The sequence below is a fragment of the Rutidosis leptorrhynchoides genome, chromosome 3 (genome assembly GCF_046630445.1).
Source record: "Rutidosis leptorrhynchoides isolate AG116_Rl617_1_P2 chromosome 3, CSIRO_AGI_Rlap_v1, whole genome shotgun sequence".
Classification (NCBI taxonomy): domain Eukaryota; kingdom Viridiplantae; phylum Streptophyta; class Magnoliopsida; order Asterales; family Asteraceae; genus Rutidosis; species Rutidosis leptorrhynchoides.
In genome coordinates, this window is record NC_092335.1 from 425,333,367 (window position 1) to 425,356,547 (window position 23,181).

Consider the following 23,181-nt stretch of genomic DNA (forward strand, 5'->3'; position numbering starts at 1 on the left):
TTATAAAAATATTATTTTTATATTATTTATTTAATAAAACTACTAATTTTACAATTTAATAAAAACTAATTAAAACTAAATACATAAATATAAAGTAAAAAGTAAAAAAAAAAAAAACTAAAATTAATAATAATAATAATAATAATTAAGTTAAATAATAATAATAATAATTAAAACCCCGTAATCAATGCGAAATTAGGGTTTTGTCCGTGTGTCAGAAGCTCTCCGCGAGTCGCGGCAAATAAAGAGGAAAACCCCGCGAGTCGCGGGGTTCAGAAAAACAGTTGACAGGTTTCACTTTTTACGCGTTTTTCTTTATTTTTTTTTTTTTTATTTTTTTTTTTTCTGTTTTTAGTTTAAATAAACGATTTTTAATAAAATTTATATTTTTATAAATTAAAATAAAGATAAAGAAACTTATAAAACTTAAATATTTAACAAAATCCTAAAAATACTTATATTTTTGTTTTTCTTTTTATATTTTTCGAATATTTAAAACGTATTTTTACAAAAACGAATTTTTAATAAAAGTAACTAAATTTTTTTTTTTTTTTTTTTTTTATTATTAGCGTTGCGCTTCCGGCTTTTAAGAGTTGCTCCCCGGCAGCGGCGCCAAAAATACTTGATGTCAAAGCAGAGGGGTATAAAATACTATTAAATTTTAGAGGAAAACACTATTAAATACGACACAATTTTACACAAGATATTTATTTATTTATAGAATGGATATACTTAAACCTTGCTACAACACTTATAGGCAGTGTACCTAATCGTACAGTAGTGTAGTTTTTAGTAAGTCCGGTTCGTTCCACAGGGAAATCTTTAAGCAAAGCTCAACGCTATATTAGTTTACTTTTATAAAAATACAAATATATATATAAGTAATATTATTATTATAAAGGGGGGTTTTTACCGTTTAATGACCGGTTTGTCGATTTTAAAACTTTAGTCGCAGTTAAAACCTAATGTAAAATATTAAATCAATACAAGACTTTAAATTAAAGCGTAAAGTAAATAACGATAATGAAATTGCGAATAATAAAAATGCGATTTAAATTGCGATAATTAAAAAGTACGATAAATAAAAGTGCGATAAAATAACAATAAATAAAAGTGCGATAATTAGAAGTGCAATTAAATATAAAATAAAGGAAATTAAATATGAAATAAAAGAATTATGCTTATTTAAACTTCCGTAATCATGATGTTTGACGTGTTGATTTTAGTTTTATGCCCATGGGTTAATTGTCCTTTGTCCTGGATTATTCAATATGTCCGTCTGGTTTTTGTCCATAACAGTCCATCAGTCATAAATATAAATTGCAAGTGTCCTTGTCAAATTATTATTATACCCGAAGATAAATATTCCAACTAATTGGGGATTCGAATTGTAACAAGGTTTTAATACTTTGTTTAATGAATACACCAGGTTATCGACTGCGTGTAAACCAAGGTTTTACTACTTTGTTAACAATTACACCAATTACCCTTGAATGTAATTTCACCCCTGTTTCAATTATTCTAGTGGCTATTAATCCATTCCCGTGTCCGGTTAAATGAACGATTATTCGTACATATAAATACCCCGCCCATCGTGTCCGATCGAGTGTATATGGTAGTTTATAGGGACGCCCAATTGTAAATCTTTATATTAACATTAACAAACTTTCATTTAGTTAAACAAATATAAAGCCCATTAATAGCCCATAGTCTAGTTTCCACAAGTGTCGTTCTTTTGTCCAAACCCCAATTATGGTACAAAGCCCAATTACCCAATTTTAGTAATTAGCCCAACATCATGATTACTTCGTTTTAAATAAGCATAATAATAACTTAGCTACGAGACATTAATATAAAAAGGTTGAACATAACTTACAATGATTAAAAATAGCGTAGCGTTACACGGACAGAATTTCGACTTACACCCTTACAACATTTGCTAACATAACCTTATTATTAGAATTAAAATTAAAATATAAATTATAAATATAAATATATTACGTATATATTGAGAGAGATTGAGAAAATAAGATGATAAATTCGATCAGAATTCGGTTGGCTTTATAGCCAGAAATGAAATTTGGGGCTCCGCGACTCGCGGCAAAAAGCCCTTCAAACTCCGCGAGTCGCGGAGAGGTATTTTCAATTCACACCCTTGGAGTTTCTGGCTGCCGACAGTTTTTAATATATATAATATATATATAATTAATATAATTAATTATATATTATATTATATTTATATACATAGTTAACTTGTAATTTTTAGTCCGTTGCGTCGAGCGTTAAGAGTTGACTCTGGTCCCGATTCCGGATTTTCGAACGTCCTCGCGTACAATTTAATATCTTGTACTTTGCGTTTTGAATCTTGTACTCTTGTGATTTTGAGACGTTTCTTATCAATAATTGGAACCTTTTTTTATTGTCTTTTGTTCTTTTGAGCTTTTTGGTCGTTTGCGTCTTCAATTCGTCGAATCTGTCTTTTGTCTTCACCTTTTATTATTTAAACGAATATCTCTTGTAAATAGAACAATTGCAACTAAAAGCTTGTCTTTCTTGAGGAATAATGCTATGAAATATATGTTCGTTTTTAGCATTATCAGAACCATCATTTGGCAACTAGCATGAATGATTACACAAAATTACAAAAATAGTATAAATCATTCATGAATTATTCACATAAAAATAAAATTACACATCCTTTATATCTAATCCATATACCAACGACTAAAAACTCCTACAAACACTTTCATTCTTCAATTTTCTTCATCTAATTGATCTCTCTCAAGTTCCATCTTCAAGTTCTAAGTGTTCTTCATAAATTCTACAAGTTCTAGTTTCATAAAATCAAGAATACTTCCAAGTTTACTAGCTCACTTCCAATCTTGTAAAGTGATCATCCAACCTCAAGAAATCCTTGTTGTTTACAGTAAGATATCATTCTAAATCAAGGTAATACTCATATACAAACTTTGATTCAATTTCTATAACTATAACTATATTAATTCGAGTGATAATCTTACTTGAACTTGTTTTCGTGTCATGATTCTACTTCAAGAACTTTCAAGCCATCCAAGATCCTTTGAAGCTAGATCATTTCTTGTCACTTCCAGTAGATTTACCTACTAAACTTGAGGTAGTAATGATGTTCATAACATCGTTCGATTCATACTTATATAATCATCTTATTTGAAGAAAATAACTTGTAATCACTAGAACATAGTTTAGTTAATTCTAAACTTGTTCGCAAACAAAGTTAATCCTTCTAACTATACTTTTAAAAATAACTAAACACATATTTTATATCTATATGACATGCTAACTCAATAATTTAAAACTTGGAAACACGAAGAACACCGTAAAACCGGACATACGCCGTCGTAGTAAAACCGGGGCTGTTTCGGGTTGGATAATAAAAAAAAAAACTATCTTAGACTTTGATTTAAAAATTTGTATTTTGGGAAAATAATATTTCATATAAACATGATAACAAATCCAAAAATTATGGTTAAACTCAAAGTAGAAGTATCTTTTTTTTCAAAATGGTCATCAAGATGTCGTTCTTTCGATGGAAATGACTACCTCTTTCAAATATGGACTTGTAACCTGTAACTTCGACTATAAACCACTAATTTTTTAGTTTAGTTCTAAATACTAAAGTTCGTTACGAAACCATAGCAATTTGAATCACTCAAAACCGATTTATAACGAAGAAGATATGGGCAAAACAAGATTGGTTAGAAATCACCAAAATAGCTACGGGATTATTTTGCAAAAATCTATACTAACCATGTCCTAGCTAACTTTTCTTGTATTATACCTGTATTTATACATATTTCCTTGTACTATACTAGTCTTGGTTAATCGTAAGACACATGTACACAATACGTCGAGATAACTTCAAAGACAACAGTTTGTACAGTGGGTCGTGATTAAACCTTAGACAAAATATATACAATACGTCAGATAAATCGCAAGACACATGTACACAACACGTTGAGATAACTTCAAAGACAATAGTTGTATAATGGGTTGTGATTGAGCCTTAGACAATATAGTTACAATATGTCAGATAAATCGTAAGACACATGTACACAATACGTCGAGATAACTTCAAAGACAATAGTTGTACCATGTGTTGTGATTGAGTCTTAGACATTATATTTACAATATGTCTTGATTATTCCAGGGTGATGTATTGAACTATATATATGGACTACTAACGTTGGACTGCTAACATTGGACTACTAACGTTGGACTGCTAACTTGACAACTTAAATCATCAACACGTTAATAAAAATATGATTTGAATATATTTATCATACTTTGATATATATATGTATATATTTGTTATAGGTTCGTGAATCGATCCGTGGTTAAGTCTGATTTTCGACGAATTGAAAATTTGTGAAAGTGAGTTTCATTATTCCCTTTTTATATATTTTTGGGCTGAGAATACATGCGCTGTTTTATAAACTATTTTACGAAATGGACACAAGTACTTAAACTATATTCTATGGTTGGATTACGAATACTGAATATCGCCCCTTGTTAGCTTGGTAGCCTAAGAATTAGGGAAATGGCCCTAATTGACGCGAATCCTAAAGATAGATCTATGGACCCTGACAAGTCCCATTCGGGGTACGAATGCTTTAGTACTTCGATTGATATATACTGATTGCGACGGCCGGTATATAGCATGCAGATTGCGAAATGCCTGTATGCGGGGGATATTCTATATGCATCCTGTTAGTTCGGTTACCAAGTGTTCACCATATGAATTATTTTATCTTTATGCAGATTGCGAAATGCCTGTATAATGATTATGGAAATGAAAATGAAAACGAAAATCTTGTGGTCTATTAAATTGTTAGAAATGAATATTTATGATAAACTAATGAACTCACCAACCTTTTGGTTGACACTTTTAAGCATGTTTATTCTCAGGTATGAAAGAAATCTTCCGCTGTGCATTTGCCCAATTTAAAGATATTACTTGGAGTCATTCATGACATATTTCAAAAGACGTTGCATTTGAGTCGTTGAGTTCAACAAGATTATATTAAAGTAAATGACAGATTAAGTCATTTATAGTCTGATTATATTGTGAAATGGTAAGCATATTTGTCAACTATCGTTGTAATGAAAGTTGTCTTTTAAAAACGAATGCAATGTTTGTAAAACGTATCATATAGAGGTCAAAACCTCGCAATGGGACCAAATGTTATTGTATTCGTCCATATGGATTTGGACGGGCCGTTACACTAAGAGCTGATCATTAGAGTGTATATACCAATAGTACATACATCTAAAAGCTGTGTATTGTACGAGTACGAATACGGGTGCATACGAGTAGAATTATTGATGAAACTGAACGAGGATGTAATATGTAGCGACCCCGACAAATCGTCAAGTGACGGCGTCGTCTACGTGGGTCCCATTACCTAGTCATAAGTCTTTATGACAACGTTTGACCAAAATATGTCGCCTTCATTTCAAAATAAAGATTGTTTCCAAAGTTTACAAGAATAGTTCAACCAAAAGTTAAGTTACAAGGTTATAAGTACAAATGAAATCTAGGCGACACGGTTTGAAGTAAAGTCAAAAGACGCTCCATGAAATGCATGTATACTCGACATCCAATGCAAGTATCAAATAATGAGCGGAAGCATGTTTCACATATCGTGCAAGACCTGAGAAAAACATAGAAATCTGTCAACGAAAACGTTGGTGAAATCATAGGTTTAAGTAAGTATGTGAGTAAAAGTAAAGTAAGCCGAACCACAAGGTTTGCAAAGTTGAAATACTAGTAATACATTCTAAAAGTTAATATTCACGAGCACTCAATTATCAAGGCTTAACATTCCGTCCGTTGAACCCCGTCATAATAGTGTTAGAACATACACTGATTCCCGAAAATATATTTCACCCGTAGACGGTAGCGAACCGTCCGAAGTGAGGGTTTGTCAAACCCATATGGCCATATAACATAAGTTCCCGCTTACACCATCTGATGTAACTAATGATAATCGAATTGAGGATTTGTGTTCAAACTCGTATGTAGAATGTTTGTTTTCCCGTTCTTGTGTTCGCTTAGTTCCAAAGAATCGTTTATGTTTTCTCATCCCAATATAAGTTCAAAAAGAGTAAAAGTGGGACTATGATCTCACCTTGAGTGCAAGAGTTAATAAAGTACTTCAACAAGTAAACGCGTGCAAAGACAAGCTAGTCTTGACCTAAACATATAGGTTGTATCAATAACGGTAACACAAACGGTCAAAGATGTTCAATTAGTCCTATGGCTCGTTACGACTCGATTATATTAGCATGTGAATCAACTAGTCAAGTTTCATGCAAGATACAAGTAAATAATCATGTTAGAAAGGTTGTATAAGTATTTGGTTAAGTTTGACAAAAAGTCAAACTTGGTCGGGTCAAAGTCAACGGAAAAGTCAACATGGTCGGGTCGGGTCTCGGACAAATTTTCTATGCTAGTTATTCATATATAAGCATGTTAAAACAAGTTGCACGTGAATTTGAGGTCTAGAACATGCCAAACATTTTTCGTCAAAAGACTAAGCGAACAGCCAGTTTTAGGCCATTAGGACGGCGTCCCAGATGACTGGACGGCGTCCTATATTGAAGAGTGGGACGGCGTCCTGAGTACCTAGACGGCGTCCAGGTATTAGAAGTGGGACGGCGTCCTGAGTTTCTGGACGGCGTCCTGGTTGGTTTCCAGGCCCTGTTTGCTGCAACTCTAAGTGCACGAACCAACAATCAAACCAACCCAAATTACAAACCGCAAACAATTAGAACATGTATTTTATATCACCGGAAAGGTAATTTGACGAGGAAAACACCTAGACACATTTCATCAAGCAATTCAACACTTACACACCCTAAAACCGCATTTAAACGTCCATAATCAAAGTTCAAGTTCCAAATATGCATTTCATGATTCGGGCAACCGTTTTACATGTATTATATGCCGTTTCGAAGGTGATCAAACACACATTGCAACAAAACACTTAACAACAATATCTCATAGCATTTGACGCATCAAAAGTTCATGTAAAGCTTATCAAACCCTAATCCAAGTTCACAAAATCACTAATCATGTTCTTGGAGTTTCCTTAATCAACCTATACATCAAAACGAAGCTAATGATACTAGTAACACTTTTAAAACATGCACTTTAACAAAACATTTGATCATCCAAAATCAAGGATTTAGCAAGTAATTTTCATATTGAACTAGTTACACCAAAAACAACGAATCGAGCATACAAATTACATACACGACATCACAATGAGCCATAGACGCTAATTAACAACTTTATAAGTCAAGAACACGAATTTAAAGAAATCTAGTGTTTTAGAAATGTTACCCAAATGAGATGAAGTTGGTACCAAAACGAAGAGGAAGTTGTAAGGAGCTCAAATATGTAATTTGTTTTGCAAAATACCCGCTAGATCATAAATGGATGATGAATCTTTGTGTTTGGAGTTAGAGAGAAAATGGAGGAAGTAATAAAATGGAGGAGGTGATAATGAAAGGGTGGAAAGGGTTTGACCCTTTGACCTAGTCAAAGGTTTGAACCCTTGGCAAATTTGGTCCCTCAACTATGAATCGGGTGCGGGAATTAACCGAACGAATTATTTTAAATTTCACGGGAGTACGGGAGATATTAAAATCCGATAACGAGAATATTTAAAATGTTACTTAACAAAGGATACGAATCTAGATACGAAGGGTATTATTTAAAAAGAAAAAGACGGGCGTTAAAATAATTTAACGGAAAAATGCGGCATGTTACATAATATAAGCATTTTTGTTAAGTAGAAGTACTTTGATACGTGTCTTGAAGTCTTTCAAAAGTGTAATAATTCATATCAAAACACAACATGTATATACATTCTAATGGAGTCGTTAAGTCTTCGTTAGTCGTTACATGTAAGTGTTGTTTTGAAATCTTTAAGTTAACGATCTCAATTAATGTTGTTAACCCAATGTTTATTATATCAAATGAGATGTTAAATTATTATATTATCATGATATTATGATGTATGAATATCTCTTAATATGATATATACATTAAAATATCGTTACAACGATAATCGTTACATATAAGTCTCGTTTCGTAATTCTTGAGTTAGTAGTCTTGTTTTTACATATGTAGTTCATTGTTAACACACTTAATGATATATTTAAATATCATTTTATCATGTTAAATATAGTGTATCAATATCTTAATATGATACATATGTATTTAGTAGACGTTATCATAACGATAATCGTTATATATATCATTTCGAGTTTCTTAACTTAGTAAACTCATTTCTTATGTATATCACACATTGTTAATATCTTTAGTGAGATACTTACTCATCATAATCTCATTTCAACCATATATATATGTCTATATATACCACAACATGTAGTTTTTACAATTTTGTAACGTTCGTGAATCGCCGGTCAACTTGGGTGATCAATTGTCTATATGAAACTTATTTCATTTAATCAAGTCTTAACAAGTTTGATTGCTTAACACGTTGGAAACATTTAGTCATGTAAATATCAATCTCAATTAATATATATAAACATGGAAAAGTTCGGGTCACTACAAACTATACGCAAAACGGACGCTTTTTAAAAGTCGATAATTACATAGCTAAACGCGGAGATGGACATATATTGTTAATCTAAAACAACATTTAAATCTTTTACGGGTTATACCTTTTAGTTCGACTCGAGTTGCGCTTCAACGACATTATTCTTTAGGCACAAAATAATTTTACAAACTAAACGCAATAAAATACATTGAAAACCGAACCCCCGGCGCGAAGCGAGGGTTCAACAACTAGTTTAAATTAATCATCTACTTCTATAAATGGAAAGAAATAATATGATAAAGTTCTTTATGCCTCTGTATTATATATGTATGACAAAAAGAAAGAGAAAAAGTAAGGAGTAAAGCATAAAGTAACAAATAAAATTACATGCGTTATTCACTTTTTCTTAAACTGTGTGTATTTTTTGTCCGGACATCATAGATAAAAAAAAGGAGTAAATATTAATATTAAATTAACCTAATTATTTTTTCTCTGCATGTTCCATCCTTATGTATGACCTCCAATCACATAAACAAACCTCACAGACTCACACCTACCATTGTATCACCACTCTCCCTAAAATCCCTCAGAGTTGACTTTCTAAACTGCCAATTTCGAAACAAAATTTCGTCCCACTTTTTCTCTTCAAAGTTCATCAATCAATTCACCTTTTCAAATTCACTTAATCTTTTACGCCTTTTTCAAATTACATAAAAATGTATAATAACTATAACTATATACTCGTACTATATTACAGATGAAACTTGTTACTTCAATTCAAGAAGAAATTACACTTGACATCATTTATTCACTGTATTTATAACTATATACGAGTATATTACACTCTTTTGTTCTTTTAGGTAAACAATTTTGATGAATTACCAACAATAGTGTTTTCCAAATCGATTTGATTTTTTTATTTTTTTTTGGACTAATGAAATTTTCTTCGTTGAAGATGATTTACTTAATCTTGTTAGTTGATACAATTTTGATTTAATCTAAGTAGATAGATAAAAAACCTCTGTTAAAATAATCGATTGATTATTAGAAGACTTTTGAGTATTGAACATATAGTTGACTTTTGTGTTCTTAATATATATTCCATCTTGACAGATCATTGCATCTAATTTCAACTGGCTTCATCTAGTAACATGGCTCTTCCTAGGGCCAATGGTAACAGTTACGATGTCTTTTTGAGCTTTAGAGGCGAAGATACTCGTCAAACTTTTACTGATCATCTCTATGAGGCGTTGGAGCAGGCAGGAATTCACACTTTTAGAGACAGTGACGATGCCGAAAGAGGCGAAGACCTGAAGCTAGAAATTGAGAGTGCAATTAAAGCATCTGATGCTTCAATAATTGTTTTGTCTGAAAACTATGCAACTTCAACGTGGTGCCTTGATGAGATCTCGTTGATCCTTGATCAAAGGAGGGATGGCAATCATTTCGTTTTGCCCCTTTTTTATCTTGTGGATCCTTCAGATGTTGGTAAACACAAAAAAAGATTCGATATTGCAGCCAATTCCTCCAGACGACGATGGACAGTTGAGAACGTCAATAGGTGGAAGGCAGCACTTATGGAGGTTGTTGGTGTAATCGGCATGTGTCTTGTTGGGTATACATCCATTTTCTTTCTTCTAGAATAAACTTTTCAATAAATCAAGTGAGTCAAAAACATGTTCAAGGCACATAAGCTTGTGAGTCTAGTTCGTATTAGAGAATTTCATGTTAATGATAAGGTCACTTGTGTCTTTTACCAAATTTGAAACAAGGTGTTGGCTGGATTTCACATAAATAAAATCGGATATAAACTTGGATGGGCAGTAAAACACAATGCAATAATACGTCGTTGACCGTAATATATGTACGATTGGGTGACTTCAATATGTCAAGAATACCAAATTTCATGTATGTATGTATATACATACACATACACACACACACATTAGTAGTTTATTACTTCTTACTAAATTTTATCATTCAAACTCTTCACCTACTGAATTAATTAGTTTCGTCTGTATGTTACAGGCCTGAAAGTCAATTTATAAAGGAGGTTGTCGGCACCATTTACAAAAGACTTGATCGCAAAAAAATCTATATTCCACCATATGTAACAGGGATGGATACTCGATATAAAGAGGTGTTCAGTTCTTGGTTAGAACAATCTGAAGATCAATTTTTAGTAATTAATGGAATGCCAGGAAGTGGCAAGTCAACGTTGGCGCAATATATAGTCTATTCATATGGTCAACATTATGAAAGTAATAGTATTGTTGAAAAAATTGGTTCTAGATGTAAAAAAATGGCTATACTACAACAACAACTATACAATGATATTTCAAAGGGAAGTGACAGAAGAATACACAACGTTTGTCAGGGAACAGCTCATATTGAAGTGCTCTTGGAGAAGACAAAAGCACTTATTGTTCTTGATGACGTTGTTAAAGTGCGTCAATTGGAAGATTTACTTGGATCCGGGAATTTGAACAAAGAAAGCAAGATTATAATAACAACAGATAATGATTTAAGTAATTGGTTTAGATCCAAATCCAAGAGGTATCACAAGCACAAAATGTCGTTACTTGATAATAACGAAGCATTAGAGCTTTTAAGTCTTCATGCTTTCCAATCAAAAAATCCTAAAGATGGTTATGAAGAGCTTGCACAACAAGTAGTAGAGTATTGTGAAGGAAATCCACTGGCTCTTGAAGTGTTGGGTTCCTCTTTGTCACAAAAAAGAAGTATGGCAGCTTGGGAAAGTGAGCTGAGATCATTTGGAAAAGATTTTAATGGGGATATTGATGTTGTACTCAAAAGTAGCTACGATTCGTTAACTGACTCTGAGAAAGAATTGTTTTTGCATATTGCATGTTTCTTTGTTGGCCAAGATATGGATTACGTTGTTAATGTATTGGAGCCTGATTATTACGCCGAATCAAAGATCAAAACCCTGAAAAAGAGATGCTTTCTGTATGTGACTCCAGGAAAAAAACTGATGATGCATAGATTGCTTCAAGAAATGGGAAGAAGCTTAGTGTATCGAGAATCACCACGTATACTTTCCAAACGCAGCAGAGTTTGGCGTAATAAGGACTCGTACGAGATACTAAGAAAAAAAAAGGTAAGATGCTTTGTACGTGTATGTTTAAGCTTACTTTCCATTTCAGCCGCTCCATCTTGATCTAATAGTTGGTTTTTTTTCCATTGTTATTCTGTGTAGGGTTCGGAGACAATAGAAGGTCTAGCTCTCGACATTAAAATGCTCATGATCGAGGAGGGACTTGAACGTAGAAATTTGCGCGAGGTACATTGTACTTTAGATTATAACCTTGATTTCTAAACATGAAATATGTCATATAATTGTATTTTCAGTTTTTCATTTTGTTTAAACAAAAATAAATACATCTTTCAAGACAGTGTCTGTCTATCCTTTTCGTGGATTGTTACTTCTTTTCAGGTCCTAATTCATTTATTCTTTTCTCATACTGAACAGCTTTTCAGCGACTCACTTCAGCAGATGGATAAACTGAAATTGCTCAAGCTCAATTATGTGGAACTCACAGGATCTTACGGGGATGTATCTGAACATTTAAGATGGCTCTGTTGGGTTGGATTCAATAAAAGCACCATACATACTGACTTACTCATGGGTAAATTGGTTGCTTTAGATATGAGTTATAGCTGCTTGAAAGTATTTGAACCACCCATGGTAGGGATCTCACTGTTTCCTTTTTTTTTTTTTTTTTATATATATATGGTGTACATAGTCTTTAATGTTCTAAATATATGGTGTACATAATCTAAATATAACTTGTTGCTTTTAAAAACAGGTTTTAGGATCACTGAAGATTTTAAATCTTAAGGATTCGCACTATCTTTTAGAAATCCGCAGCATTGACCAGATACCTAATCTCGAGACTTTGATTCTCTGGAACTGTCAAAGTCTGTTTCATGTGGATAGTTACATTGAAAACCTTGAAAGACTTTCTGTATTAAACATGACAGGGTGTAAAAACCTTTGTAAGAAGGAACCCGTACATACATCTGTACAGTTCAATGCTTCAACATCGGGTGCAGGCAGTACTCAAAGGCCATCCTTTCCCTTACCACATTTTCTACATCGATTATTCCTCGACGAGTGCAATCTTGAATGCACTGACCGTTTTCCTCTGAGTTTCAATGATCAAGAATCTCTGCAGTATATAAATTTGGGGAACGGTCTTTTTGAAGTACTGCCTAGTTACAACTGTCTTGGAAATCTTAGGGTTCTTGAATTAAGAAATTGTTCAAGACTTAAGAGACTTTTATGTCTTCCAAATGCACTTGCAGAATTGTATATAAGTTATTGTATGTCAATAGAGAAAATAACTTTTGAATCAGGTCGATTCACGTTACAAGAGTTTGGTTATGAAGGCTGCTTTAATTTGTGCGAAATTGAAGGCTTGTTGAAATTGTTGCTAGTAGCTAAACTTGATGAAACTGATTTGGGCCACATGAATTGGTTAAAAGAATATGAGAATCATGAAGTGTGCTTGGTTGGCGATTATGGACTCACCGAAGGCAGAAGTTGCTTTCTCCAGGTTTTTTTCTCTCTCTCTCAAACACATGCAAAACGGAAATATATAGATATGAATCCAATCTCGATATGGGACGTACCCATGAATCGATAATGATCCATGATACAACGGATTTGATCATGATCCTATCCATTTCCATATCTAATCTAAATAATATAAATGGATCATGATCTAACATTGCAGATCGCGAGCCAATCCATATCCAACTAATTCGAAAGGATCATGATCCGATCGATCTATCTTTTTTTCAGTTTTATTTTATTATTAATTATTAATTATCTTATAATTATAATTATATTATAATTATATTGGGCCAGATCAATGGGGGAAGTAACCAATCGGGGGAAGCAAAATTTTTTTTTTTTTCTGTTTTTTTTTGAATTTTTTTTTCCGGCATCAAGATCACACGAAAATATGAACATTTAGAAGAGACACTTCGTGAAGAATGTTATTATTTAGGTGGAAAAACGATCGACAAAAATAACATTCAAGATAATATTGTTCGTGAAGAATATGAACGTTTTTTTTTCATGTTTTGTGAAGTAAAATTTAGCCCGATTTAGAGTTTAGGGTTTAGGGTTTAGGGTTTGGTGTTTTGGGTTTATTCCATAAACCCAAAACACCATACCCTAAACCCTAAACCCTAAACTCTAAACCGTTCGTGTTAAAAACTCAATCTAAATCCTAAATCTAAACCCTAAACCCTAAATTTCTAAACCCTAATATCTAAACCCTATAAACCCTAATATCTAAACCCCAATAGCTAAAACCTCAAAATACGCTCGAAAAACACGATAATTGTTATATATTACTTCTTCGAGCGTTTTCCCGCCAAAATAAAAACATTTATCACAAAGTGCCTCTACTAAATGTTCATATTTTCATCTCATCTATAATGTTCGTGAATAAAGTTTTTTCAAAAAACGAAAAAAAAAAGTTTTTGCTTCCCCCCGCTTCCCCCCGATTGGTTACTTCCCTCTTGATCCTACCCCATATTATATTTATATTTATATTTATATGATTATAATTTTTATATTATAATTCTACAATATGGCTAGGAAACTAAACAACTTCAAGTGTAGTGTTCCAGTCATAGTTTTCAAATATATTTTAAGTTATATAAAAATATATGAACATTACAATAGCTAGATTTGTATTTCACTTGTATTCTATTAACAAATGAATTAACTTCTTTGGTTGGTGCAGATGTTATATGAATACGACATAATGAGCACATCATTGCCAGACATAAAGCATCCAAATCTTGTGCCCGAGTATGCTACACAATCCACGTCTGTGTCCTTTAATGTGCCTCCTTGTCCAATTAGTAGTCATCTCCAAGGATTAAATGTAATTTTAAGATATAAAGTATCAGATGAAGAAGATTGGACTTGGTTTGCTAAAATCAGTATGACCAATGGAGATGATTTGATTTACAACCCCACAGTATTTGGAAGACCTGCTTCGGGTGAAGTTTGCATATGGTTAAGCTATTGGCCAATTGGAAACTTATTGAACGTTGGAGATGAAGTTACTGTGTCTATCTTTGTCATGAATGGGTTGGAAGTAGTTGAATGTGGTGCAAGCCTGGTGTACACCGATGATGATGTGGCAAGTGAAATTTCTGATAATAAACTCGGATGGGTAGAGACTGTGGAAAGAGACTTGTCTGAATTTAAGCTAAGAAAAGGATTGTACTATCTTTGTCGGCTTGATCTCTACAAGTTAACGGAGCTTGGGAGACTGACACCTGGCTGGTTAGGCACCATAGTTGGTGATGCCATTGATGATACAGGTATCCTCCTATTTCCAAATTCTAAGTTAGATATCAAGACTAAGCTGCCAAAAATATTTAATTTCCTGATACCACACTGTTACAGAGGTACGGGGATGGAGAATGGCTGGTCGACCTCGACAATTATATCAATCATTTACAGAACTGAAAACCATCAGATGCATCAGCCAATATCCTGAAACGGTAAATATTTGTGTAATAATTCTTTATGTTCTCTGATCTGATGGGCAACTATCTTTATGTTCGGTGAACTGAAAACCTACTAAATTTTATGCGTTTTAATACTGGGTCCCCTTGTCCACATAAAAGGGCGGAGGAGGCTAATCTAATAAAAGGGCATCTTGTCCTCCTTTTAATATTCAGTCACCGTTATTTTTTCTAAAGAATGATAACATAACATTCTTAATTATTTTGTTTTCCAAAAAACGAAAATATAAAAGAAATTTTAAAATAATGAAAATACTTCTCCCCCAAATTTGAGAGTGATGTAATCTTGTGTCTCACATTGCTTCCCCTTCCCTCAAAAATAACCCATCTTAAGTTTGTATACATAAGACATAAGTTCTACAGTGGGCTTTTATTTCTCGATTCTCTATTCAAAATATTACATGAGTGAGTTTGATATAACAAGTATTACTAAATTATTATAGTTTACATGGGTGTGATCGTAACTAATGTCATAATCTGGTTTTTTCCAATCTTTCTATGTTGTTTATAAAAAAAGATTGCAGAGATTTCTAGTTCATCGTTTGCTGATAAAACTGTGGAGTTCAGATCAAGCGTATCTGGGAAGACAACCAGCTCACGGGCCAGATCTGATTTTAGTTACACCGAATTACAGGTACATGAAAATAAAGTTTGGACACATCTGATTCTCATTTATACACTCGAATATGGGTACAAAATGGACGCACATTCTTAGAAATGGACATGCACTCTTTTTTTTTTTTTTTTTTTTTGAGTAAAGGGTTTCCCCGGTGAATATTATTAAAAATAATACAAGAATGGAACAATTGCGTTCATACACCTCAAGTGAGTCTTGAGGCCCCTAGACAAACCAGCTAGACTTCTAGCAAAGGCCTAAGCCTACAACCCGACAATAAAAACAAATTAAGGGATTTTCCAATTATTCTTCAACAGCTTCACTTGATCCGACTCTCTGAATTTAATAGACATAAGCTTCATCTGGACAGTAGCGAAAATAACCTCAAAAACTTGCTCCACAGATCTGCGAGTCTGTGTAAAAAACCTAGCATTTCTTTCCTGCCAAATGAAATACACCGTAGCAGCGACCAAAAGCTTTGTGGACACCACTCTTACAAATGCATAAAAATAAACATAAAAATAGAATCATATGCTTAGATAAAAAAAAAAAAATACAAGTCACCATCTATCATTTATTATTCCTTTAATATATATATATATATATATATATATATATATATATATATATATATATATATATATATATATATATATATATATATATATATATAGGTAGGATCAAGGGAGAAGTAACCAATCGGGAGAAGCGGGGGGAAGCAAATTTTTTTTTTTTTGTTTTTTGAAAAAACTTTGTTCACAAACATTATATATTGGATGAAAATATGAACATTTAATAAAGTAACATTGTGATAAATATTTTTATTTTGACGGGAAAACGCTCGAAGAAGTAATATATAACAATTATCGTGTTTTTCGAGCGTATATTGAGGTTTTAGATATTAGGGTTTAGATATTAGGGATTATAGGGTTTAAATATTAGAGTTTAGAAATTTAGGGTTTAGGGTTTAGATTTAGGATTTAGATTGAGTTTTTAACACAAACGGTTTAGAGTTTAGGGTTTAGGGTTTAGGGTTTAGGAATAAACCCAAAACACCAAACCCTAAACCCTAAACTCTAAATCGGGCTAAATTTTACTTCACAAGACATGAAAAAAAAATGTTCACATTCTTCACGAACAATATTATCTTGAATGTTATTTTGTCGATCGTTTTTCCGCCTAAATAATAACATTCATCACGAAGTGTCTTTTCTAAGTATTCATATTTTCGTGTGATCATGATGCCGGAAAAAACAAATTCCAAAAAAATGAATTTTTTTTGTTTCCCCCCGCTTCCCTCCGATTGGTTATTTCCCCATTGATCCTGCCCATATATATATATATATATATATATATATATATATATATATATATATATATATATATATATATATATATATATATATATATATATATATATATATATATGGGAAGGATCAATGGGGAAGTAACCAATCGGAGGGAAGCGGGGGGAAGCAAAATTTTTTTTTTCTTTTTTTTTGGGATTTGTTTTTTCCGGCATCAAGATCACACGAAAATATGAATATTTAGAAAAGACACTTCGTGATGAATGTTATTATTTAGGCGGGAAGACGATCGACAAAAATAACATTCAAGATAATATTGTTCGTGAAGAATGTGAACATTTTTTTTCTTCATGTTTTGTGAAGTAAAATTTAGCCCGATTTAGAGTTTAGGGTTTGGTGTTTTGGGTTTAGTCCCTAAACCCAAAACCCCAAACTCTAAACCCTAAACTCTAAACCGTTTGTGTTAAAAACTCAATCTAAATCCTAAATCTAAACTCTAAATCTAAACCCTAAACCCTAAATTTCTAAACCCTAATATCTAAACCCTAATATCTAAAACCTTAACATACGCTCGAAAAACAAGATAATTGTTATATGTTATATCTTCGAGTGTTTTCCCGCCAAAATAAAAACATTTATCACAAAGTGTCTTTATTAAATGTTCATATTTTCATCCAATCTATAATGTTCGTGAACAAAGTTTTTTCAAAAATCGAAATTTTTTTTTGCTTTCCCCCGATTAGTTACTTCCTCCTCGATCCTACCACTATATATATATATATATATATGTATGTATGTATGTATGTATGTATGTATGTATGTATGTATGTATGTATATGGAATAGATCCAGAGCTAAGGAGGATCTTAGGGATAAGTGATTTTTATATGTTTAGTTTTACATATTTGATTTAAAAAAAAAAAAAAAAAAAACTAACCAATTTAACACCCATTTACATATCATTAAAGTGTTCTAGTACTTTAACTAACCAATTTAATATGTAAATGGGTGTTAATTGGGCATTTCCTAGTCCTTCATAGCACTATTAAAAGATTTAATATAATATAATTATTAAATATGTAAATGGGTGTTAATTGGGCATTTCCTAGTCCTTCATAGCACTATTAAAAGATTTAATATAATATAATTATTAAATATTAAATTAATTAATAATAATTACTAATATTAATACTCTCTCTGTCCCGCCACAAGTGTCCACATTTCTATTTTGGGATGTCCCATTTCAAGTGTCCATTTTGTTTTTCAACCAATGAAAAGAGATTATTCTGGAGAGAGAATATTTCTGATTGTTGGAGAATGAAGTTAGTGAATTTTCCTAAAACTGTGTGCAAAAAGTAAGTGGACACTTATAATGAGACGGAGGGAGTATTAATTAAACTCAAACATAAAGAATCTTAAATCTCAATCGGGCTTTTTCATGTTTATCTTAATGTGGACCTTCTGAGCTTCGGTGTAATAAATAATATGTAACGACCCAAACCAAACCACGAACAACCGGCGTAAAAATAAATTTTTTTTTTTTTGCTGGAACAGCATATGACGCGGCGCGCCAGAAGGCCGCGCGGCGCGCCATTCTGGTCTGTCCAAAAAGTCTTGAAATGCTAAAAAGATTAGCCACTTCCCGACATAATTAGACATAACGCTTTTAACAACATATTCAAATATGTAAAACTAACACATTCCATTAATAAAAATGAGTTTTACGAAGCGGGGCCCACATCGGCCGTTTTACGAGTTTAATTCAAAATATGAGTTTCGACCATCAAAAGTTTAAGTACCAAACTACACTACGGGCATGGTGTTTGGGATTAAACTACCCAAGTCTCGGTCAATACTCCAAAAGCTAAATAGCCCAAAAGCATTCTCTAGCAACGACGGGATCTCTAATCCAAGATGATGCCCTTACCCTTGTCCACAACCGAACCTATAAAAAGGTAAACAACGAGAGGGTAATCAAAGCTTAGTGAATGCAATAATTATACACATACATATATAATACACCTACTTGCAAATCACTTACTCAAACTCCGCATACATGCTAGCAACACAATTAGCTTACAATCTCGAATACAAGCTAGAAAACCCCAATACCACAAGCTAGCATATGCAACGCATGTAATATAATTCGAATAATATATTATGCTTACACTTACAACACAAATAACCATGGTTAACCAATCGTACAAGGGAATGATGCTCGCGAAAACGCCATCGGTGTTCATAACATCCGTTAGGGTACTTAACACCTCGTATCACTAACCCCTAGGGTGGCACCTTAACACCTCGGCACTTCACCCCGAGTGGCATCTTAACACCTCGATGCTTCACTCATTATTTTACGAAGTGGTGTCTTAACACCTCGACACTACACCCCTAGGTGGCACCTCGATGCTTCACCCCGAGTGGCATCTTAACACCTCGATGCTTCACTCATCACGTGAAACGTGGTGTCTTAGCACCTCGACACTACACATTTCACGCTACAACAAATAGATACATTATATACCTACACATATAATTATTCCACTCACCTTACGCCTTCGGTGAAAGATAATCAAGTCCGAGAACCTTCAATGTAACGTACCTATTACATTATACATATTATCAAACGCAAACTCAAGTTGGTCAACCGATCCTTTCACCATTCCAAAGCCATTTTGACCCAAGGTGCAATTTCGACCCATTTGAACCCTTAACCCTAATTTTGGGTCAACACACACCAAAACCCTAATCATTAACCAAGATGGGTTTAGAACACTTTTAAATCACAAAGTTAACTCATTTTCACACATGCAAGGCCACTTAGGTCATTAAAGACCCATTTGACCCATTTCAAGGTCAACACACCCATTTAGGTCATCCATACCCAATTAACACCCATTTACATATCATTAAAGTGTTCTAGTACTTTAACTAACCAATTTAAGCTTATAAACATAATTTAATACTTGAAAACCCTAGTTAGTCATCTTTGAGTCTACAAGACCCAAATTCACCAAAAACCCCCAAATTTACTAGCAATTGGGTTTTGTGTGCATCACTAACCCAAACCCTAACTCTTAATGCAATTAAAGTGAGAATTTAGGTTTTAGAACTTACCAACACAATCACTATGTAGCTAGCGACTAGATAAACGACTTTAAAACACGCACTTAGACCCGATTCAACCTCCTTCTTCCTTTAATGGAGCTTTCTCACTCTTGAAGTGCACTCTCTCTCTAAAATTGAAGTGGAGAAGATTTGGTGGTTGTGAATGGAGTAATGAAGCTCCCAAAACTGATCTAAGGCATTTAATTCGGCCCTTGAGTGTTTTTACCAAAATGCCCTCAAAATATCTAATTTAAAAAGAAAGGGGAATCTGTCGCAGGCAAGTGGCGCGGCGCGCCAGAAGGCTGCGCGGCGCGCAATACCACCAGGTCAGATTCTGACTTCTTTTTAAATGTACAACAAGAACCCCACTTCAAGTAGCTTATTTACACATGTGTACACAACAAATATTCGGGTCTTACAACTCTCCCCCACTTATTCGGATTGCGTCCTCACAATCCAAGCCGCATGACAAGAGGGAAGATAAACCAACACGAATTCTTCAGGCTCCCAAGTGAACTCGGAACCTTTACTCCGTCGCCATTGAACTTTAAAGGTCCTAACCTCTTTATGCCTCAACCTTTTGACCTTCTCATCGAGTATAGCAATCGGCTCCTCAACATACTCTAACTTATGTTTAGCTCGATCTCGTCTAATGGCACCCAAGATGAATCACCCGCAAGACACTTACGGAGATGAGAAACATGAAATGTATTATGGATCCCCGCAAGCTCTTCGGGTAATTCCAAACGATAAGCAACTTCGCCAACACGATCTAAAACCTTAAATGGCCCAATAAACCGAGGAGCTAACTTTCCCCGTTTTCGAAATCGAATAATACCTTTCCATGGCGAAACCTTAAGCATCACCATGTCACCTTCTTGAAATTCGATCGTTCGTCTACGTTTATCGGCATACGACTTTTGTCTATCTTGAGCCTTCTTCAAGTGATCCCGAATAATATCAATCTTGTTATTCGTCTCTAAAACCAAATCGGTACTCCCGATTTCCTTTTGTCCCACTTCACCCCAACAAATCGGGGTTCGACACCTCCGCCCATAAAGCATCTCGTAAGGTGGCATCCCGATACTAGTATGATAACTATTATTGTACGAGAATTCCACCAAAGGTAAGTGCTCGTCCCAACTACCACCAAAATCAATAATACACGCCCGTAACATATCCTCCAAAGTTTGATTCGTACGTTCGGTTTGACCGTCCGTTTGAGGATGATACGCCGTGCTCAATTTCAATTGTGTACCCATATCTTAATGAAACTTTTCCCACAACCGAGATGTAAAACGAGTATCTCGATCCGAAATAATCGATATAGGAACTCCGTGTCGAGAGATGACTTCCTTGATAAACAACTTAGCCAAGGTCTCCGACGATATCGCTTCCCGAATGGGAAGAAACAAGGCACTTTTCGTCAATCGATCAACTATAACCCAAATCGAATCAAATTGGGTTCTCGCCGTTTTAGGTAATTTTGTGATGAAATCCATGGTAATGTGCTCCCATTTCCATTTCGGGATTTCTAACGGTTGTAACTTACCATACGGCTTTTGGTGCTCGGCCTTAACTTGCAAACACGTGACGCATTGCTCAACATACTTCACAACATCACGTTTCATGCCCGACCACCAATAATCTTTTCTTAAATCTAGATACATTTTCGTCGCGCCCGGATGAATGAAATACTTTGACTTATGTGCTTCATCAAGTAGCACTTGTCGATAATCACCCATCTTAGGCACCCACACTCTTCCTTGAAAAGACAACAAACCACGCGAGCCCATAGTAATGAATTCCGATTGCCCCATGATTCGTTCCGCATGCTTGTTGTGAACGTAAGCCTCTATTTGAATCACACCAAGTTTTTCAAGAAAATCGTTAGTAATAATCATACGTAACAATCCCAATCGTATCGCCGGGTGATGACTCTTTCGACTTAACGCATCCGCGACCACATTCGCCTTGCCCGGATGATAAAGTATTTCACAATCATAATCTTTCACCACATCCATCTACCTACGTTGACGATAATTTAAATCTCGTTGATTAAAGAGGTGTTTCAAACTCTTATGATCCGAATAAATCGTACTCTTGACACCATACAAGTAATGGCGCCAAATTTTCAACGCATGCATAACCGCCGCCAACTCAAGATCATGAGTTGATCTCTCATTTCGTGTTCCTTTAGTTGTCGAGAGGCATAAGCGATGACTTTACCTCTTTGCATTAGAACACACCCGAGCCCATTTAACGAAGCATCGCAATAACCCGTCATGTCTTCCACTTCTTCCGGCAACACTAACACCGGAGCTTGACACAACTTCTCTTTTAACAATTGAAAAGCAATTTCTTGCTCGTTCTCCCAAGTAAATCTCACGTTCTTCCTCGTCAATTTCGTCAATGAAGAAGCGATCTTAGAAAAGTCTTGGATAAACCGACGATAATAACCGGCCAATCCGAGAAAACTTCGGACCTCCGTAGGCGTAGTCGGTTGTCTCCAACTCTTCACCGTCTCTATCTTCCCCGGATCTACTTGAATGCCGTCTTTGTTCACAATGTGGCCAAGGAATTGAACCTCCCTTAGCCAAAATTCACATTTGGAGAACTTAGCATACAACTTCTCCTTTCGTAACGTCTTCAATACTTCACGCAAATGACGTTCATGTTCGTTCATACTTTTCGAGTAGACTAGTATGTCGTCAATGAACACAATTACCGACTTGTCCAACATAGGTTGGCACACTCGGTTCATAAGATCCATGAATGCCGCCGGTGCATTCGTAAGACCAAAAGGCATTACCACAAACTCAAAATGCCCATAACGCGTTCGAAAAGCCGTTTTCTCGATATCTTCCTCACGGACCCGCATTTGGTGATAGCCGGATCGTAGGTCGATTTTAGAGAAATATGTTGCACCTTAGAGTTGGTCAAACAAATCGTCAATCCGA

General features: G+C 34.2%; 2 protein-coding genes across 6 annotated transcripts in view; both read left to right on the forward strand.

Moving 5' to 3' along the window:
• The first annotated feature begins 9,360 nt into the window (after positions 1–9,360).
• LOC139897839 (uncharacterized) overlaps positions 9,361–23,181 on the forward strand; it is a 28,712-nt gene continuing 14,891 nt past the window's right edge. Inside the window, exons 1-9 of one of the 5 annotated variants that reach the window (XM_071880558.1) lie at positions 9,361–9,469; positions 9,723–10,224; positions 10,727–11,730; positions 11,830–11,913; positions 12,103–12,318; positions 12,440–13,189; positions 14,393–14,981; positions 15,067–15,164; positions 15,706–15,822. In XM_071880558.1, the coding sequence (XP_071736659.1) occupies positions 10,729–11,730; positions 11,830–11,913; positions 12,103–12,318; positions 12,440–13,189; positions 14,393–14,981; positions 15,067–15,164; positions 15,706–15,822 (2,856 nt within the window). In that variant the 5' untranslated portion in view covers positions 9,361–9,469; positions 9,723–10,224; positions 10,727–10,728. Of the gene's footprint in view, positions 9,470–9,697; positions 10,225–10,635; positions 11,731–11,829; positions 11,914–12,102; positions 12,319–12,439; positions 13,190–14,392; positions 14,982–15,066; positions 15,165–15,705; positions 15,823–23,181 lie in introns of those variants that run through there. The other 4 variants (XM_071880557.1, XM_071880560.1, XM_071880556.1 and 1 more) reach the window with 4 other exon arrangements.
• Positions 9,761–10,255, forward strand: LOC139901447 (toll/interleukin-1 receptor-like protein). Its single transcript, XM_071884161.1, has one exon. The coding sequence runs from the start codon at positions 9,761–9,763 to the stop codon at positions 10,253–10,255; it is 495 nt and encodes a 164-aa protein (XP_071740262.1).

Coding starts and splice junctions, on each gene's coding strand:
- LOC139901447 (XM_071884161.1), top strand. CDS start 9,761: ATGGCTCTTCCTAGGGCCAATGGTAACAGTTACGATGTCTTTTTGAGC.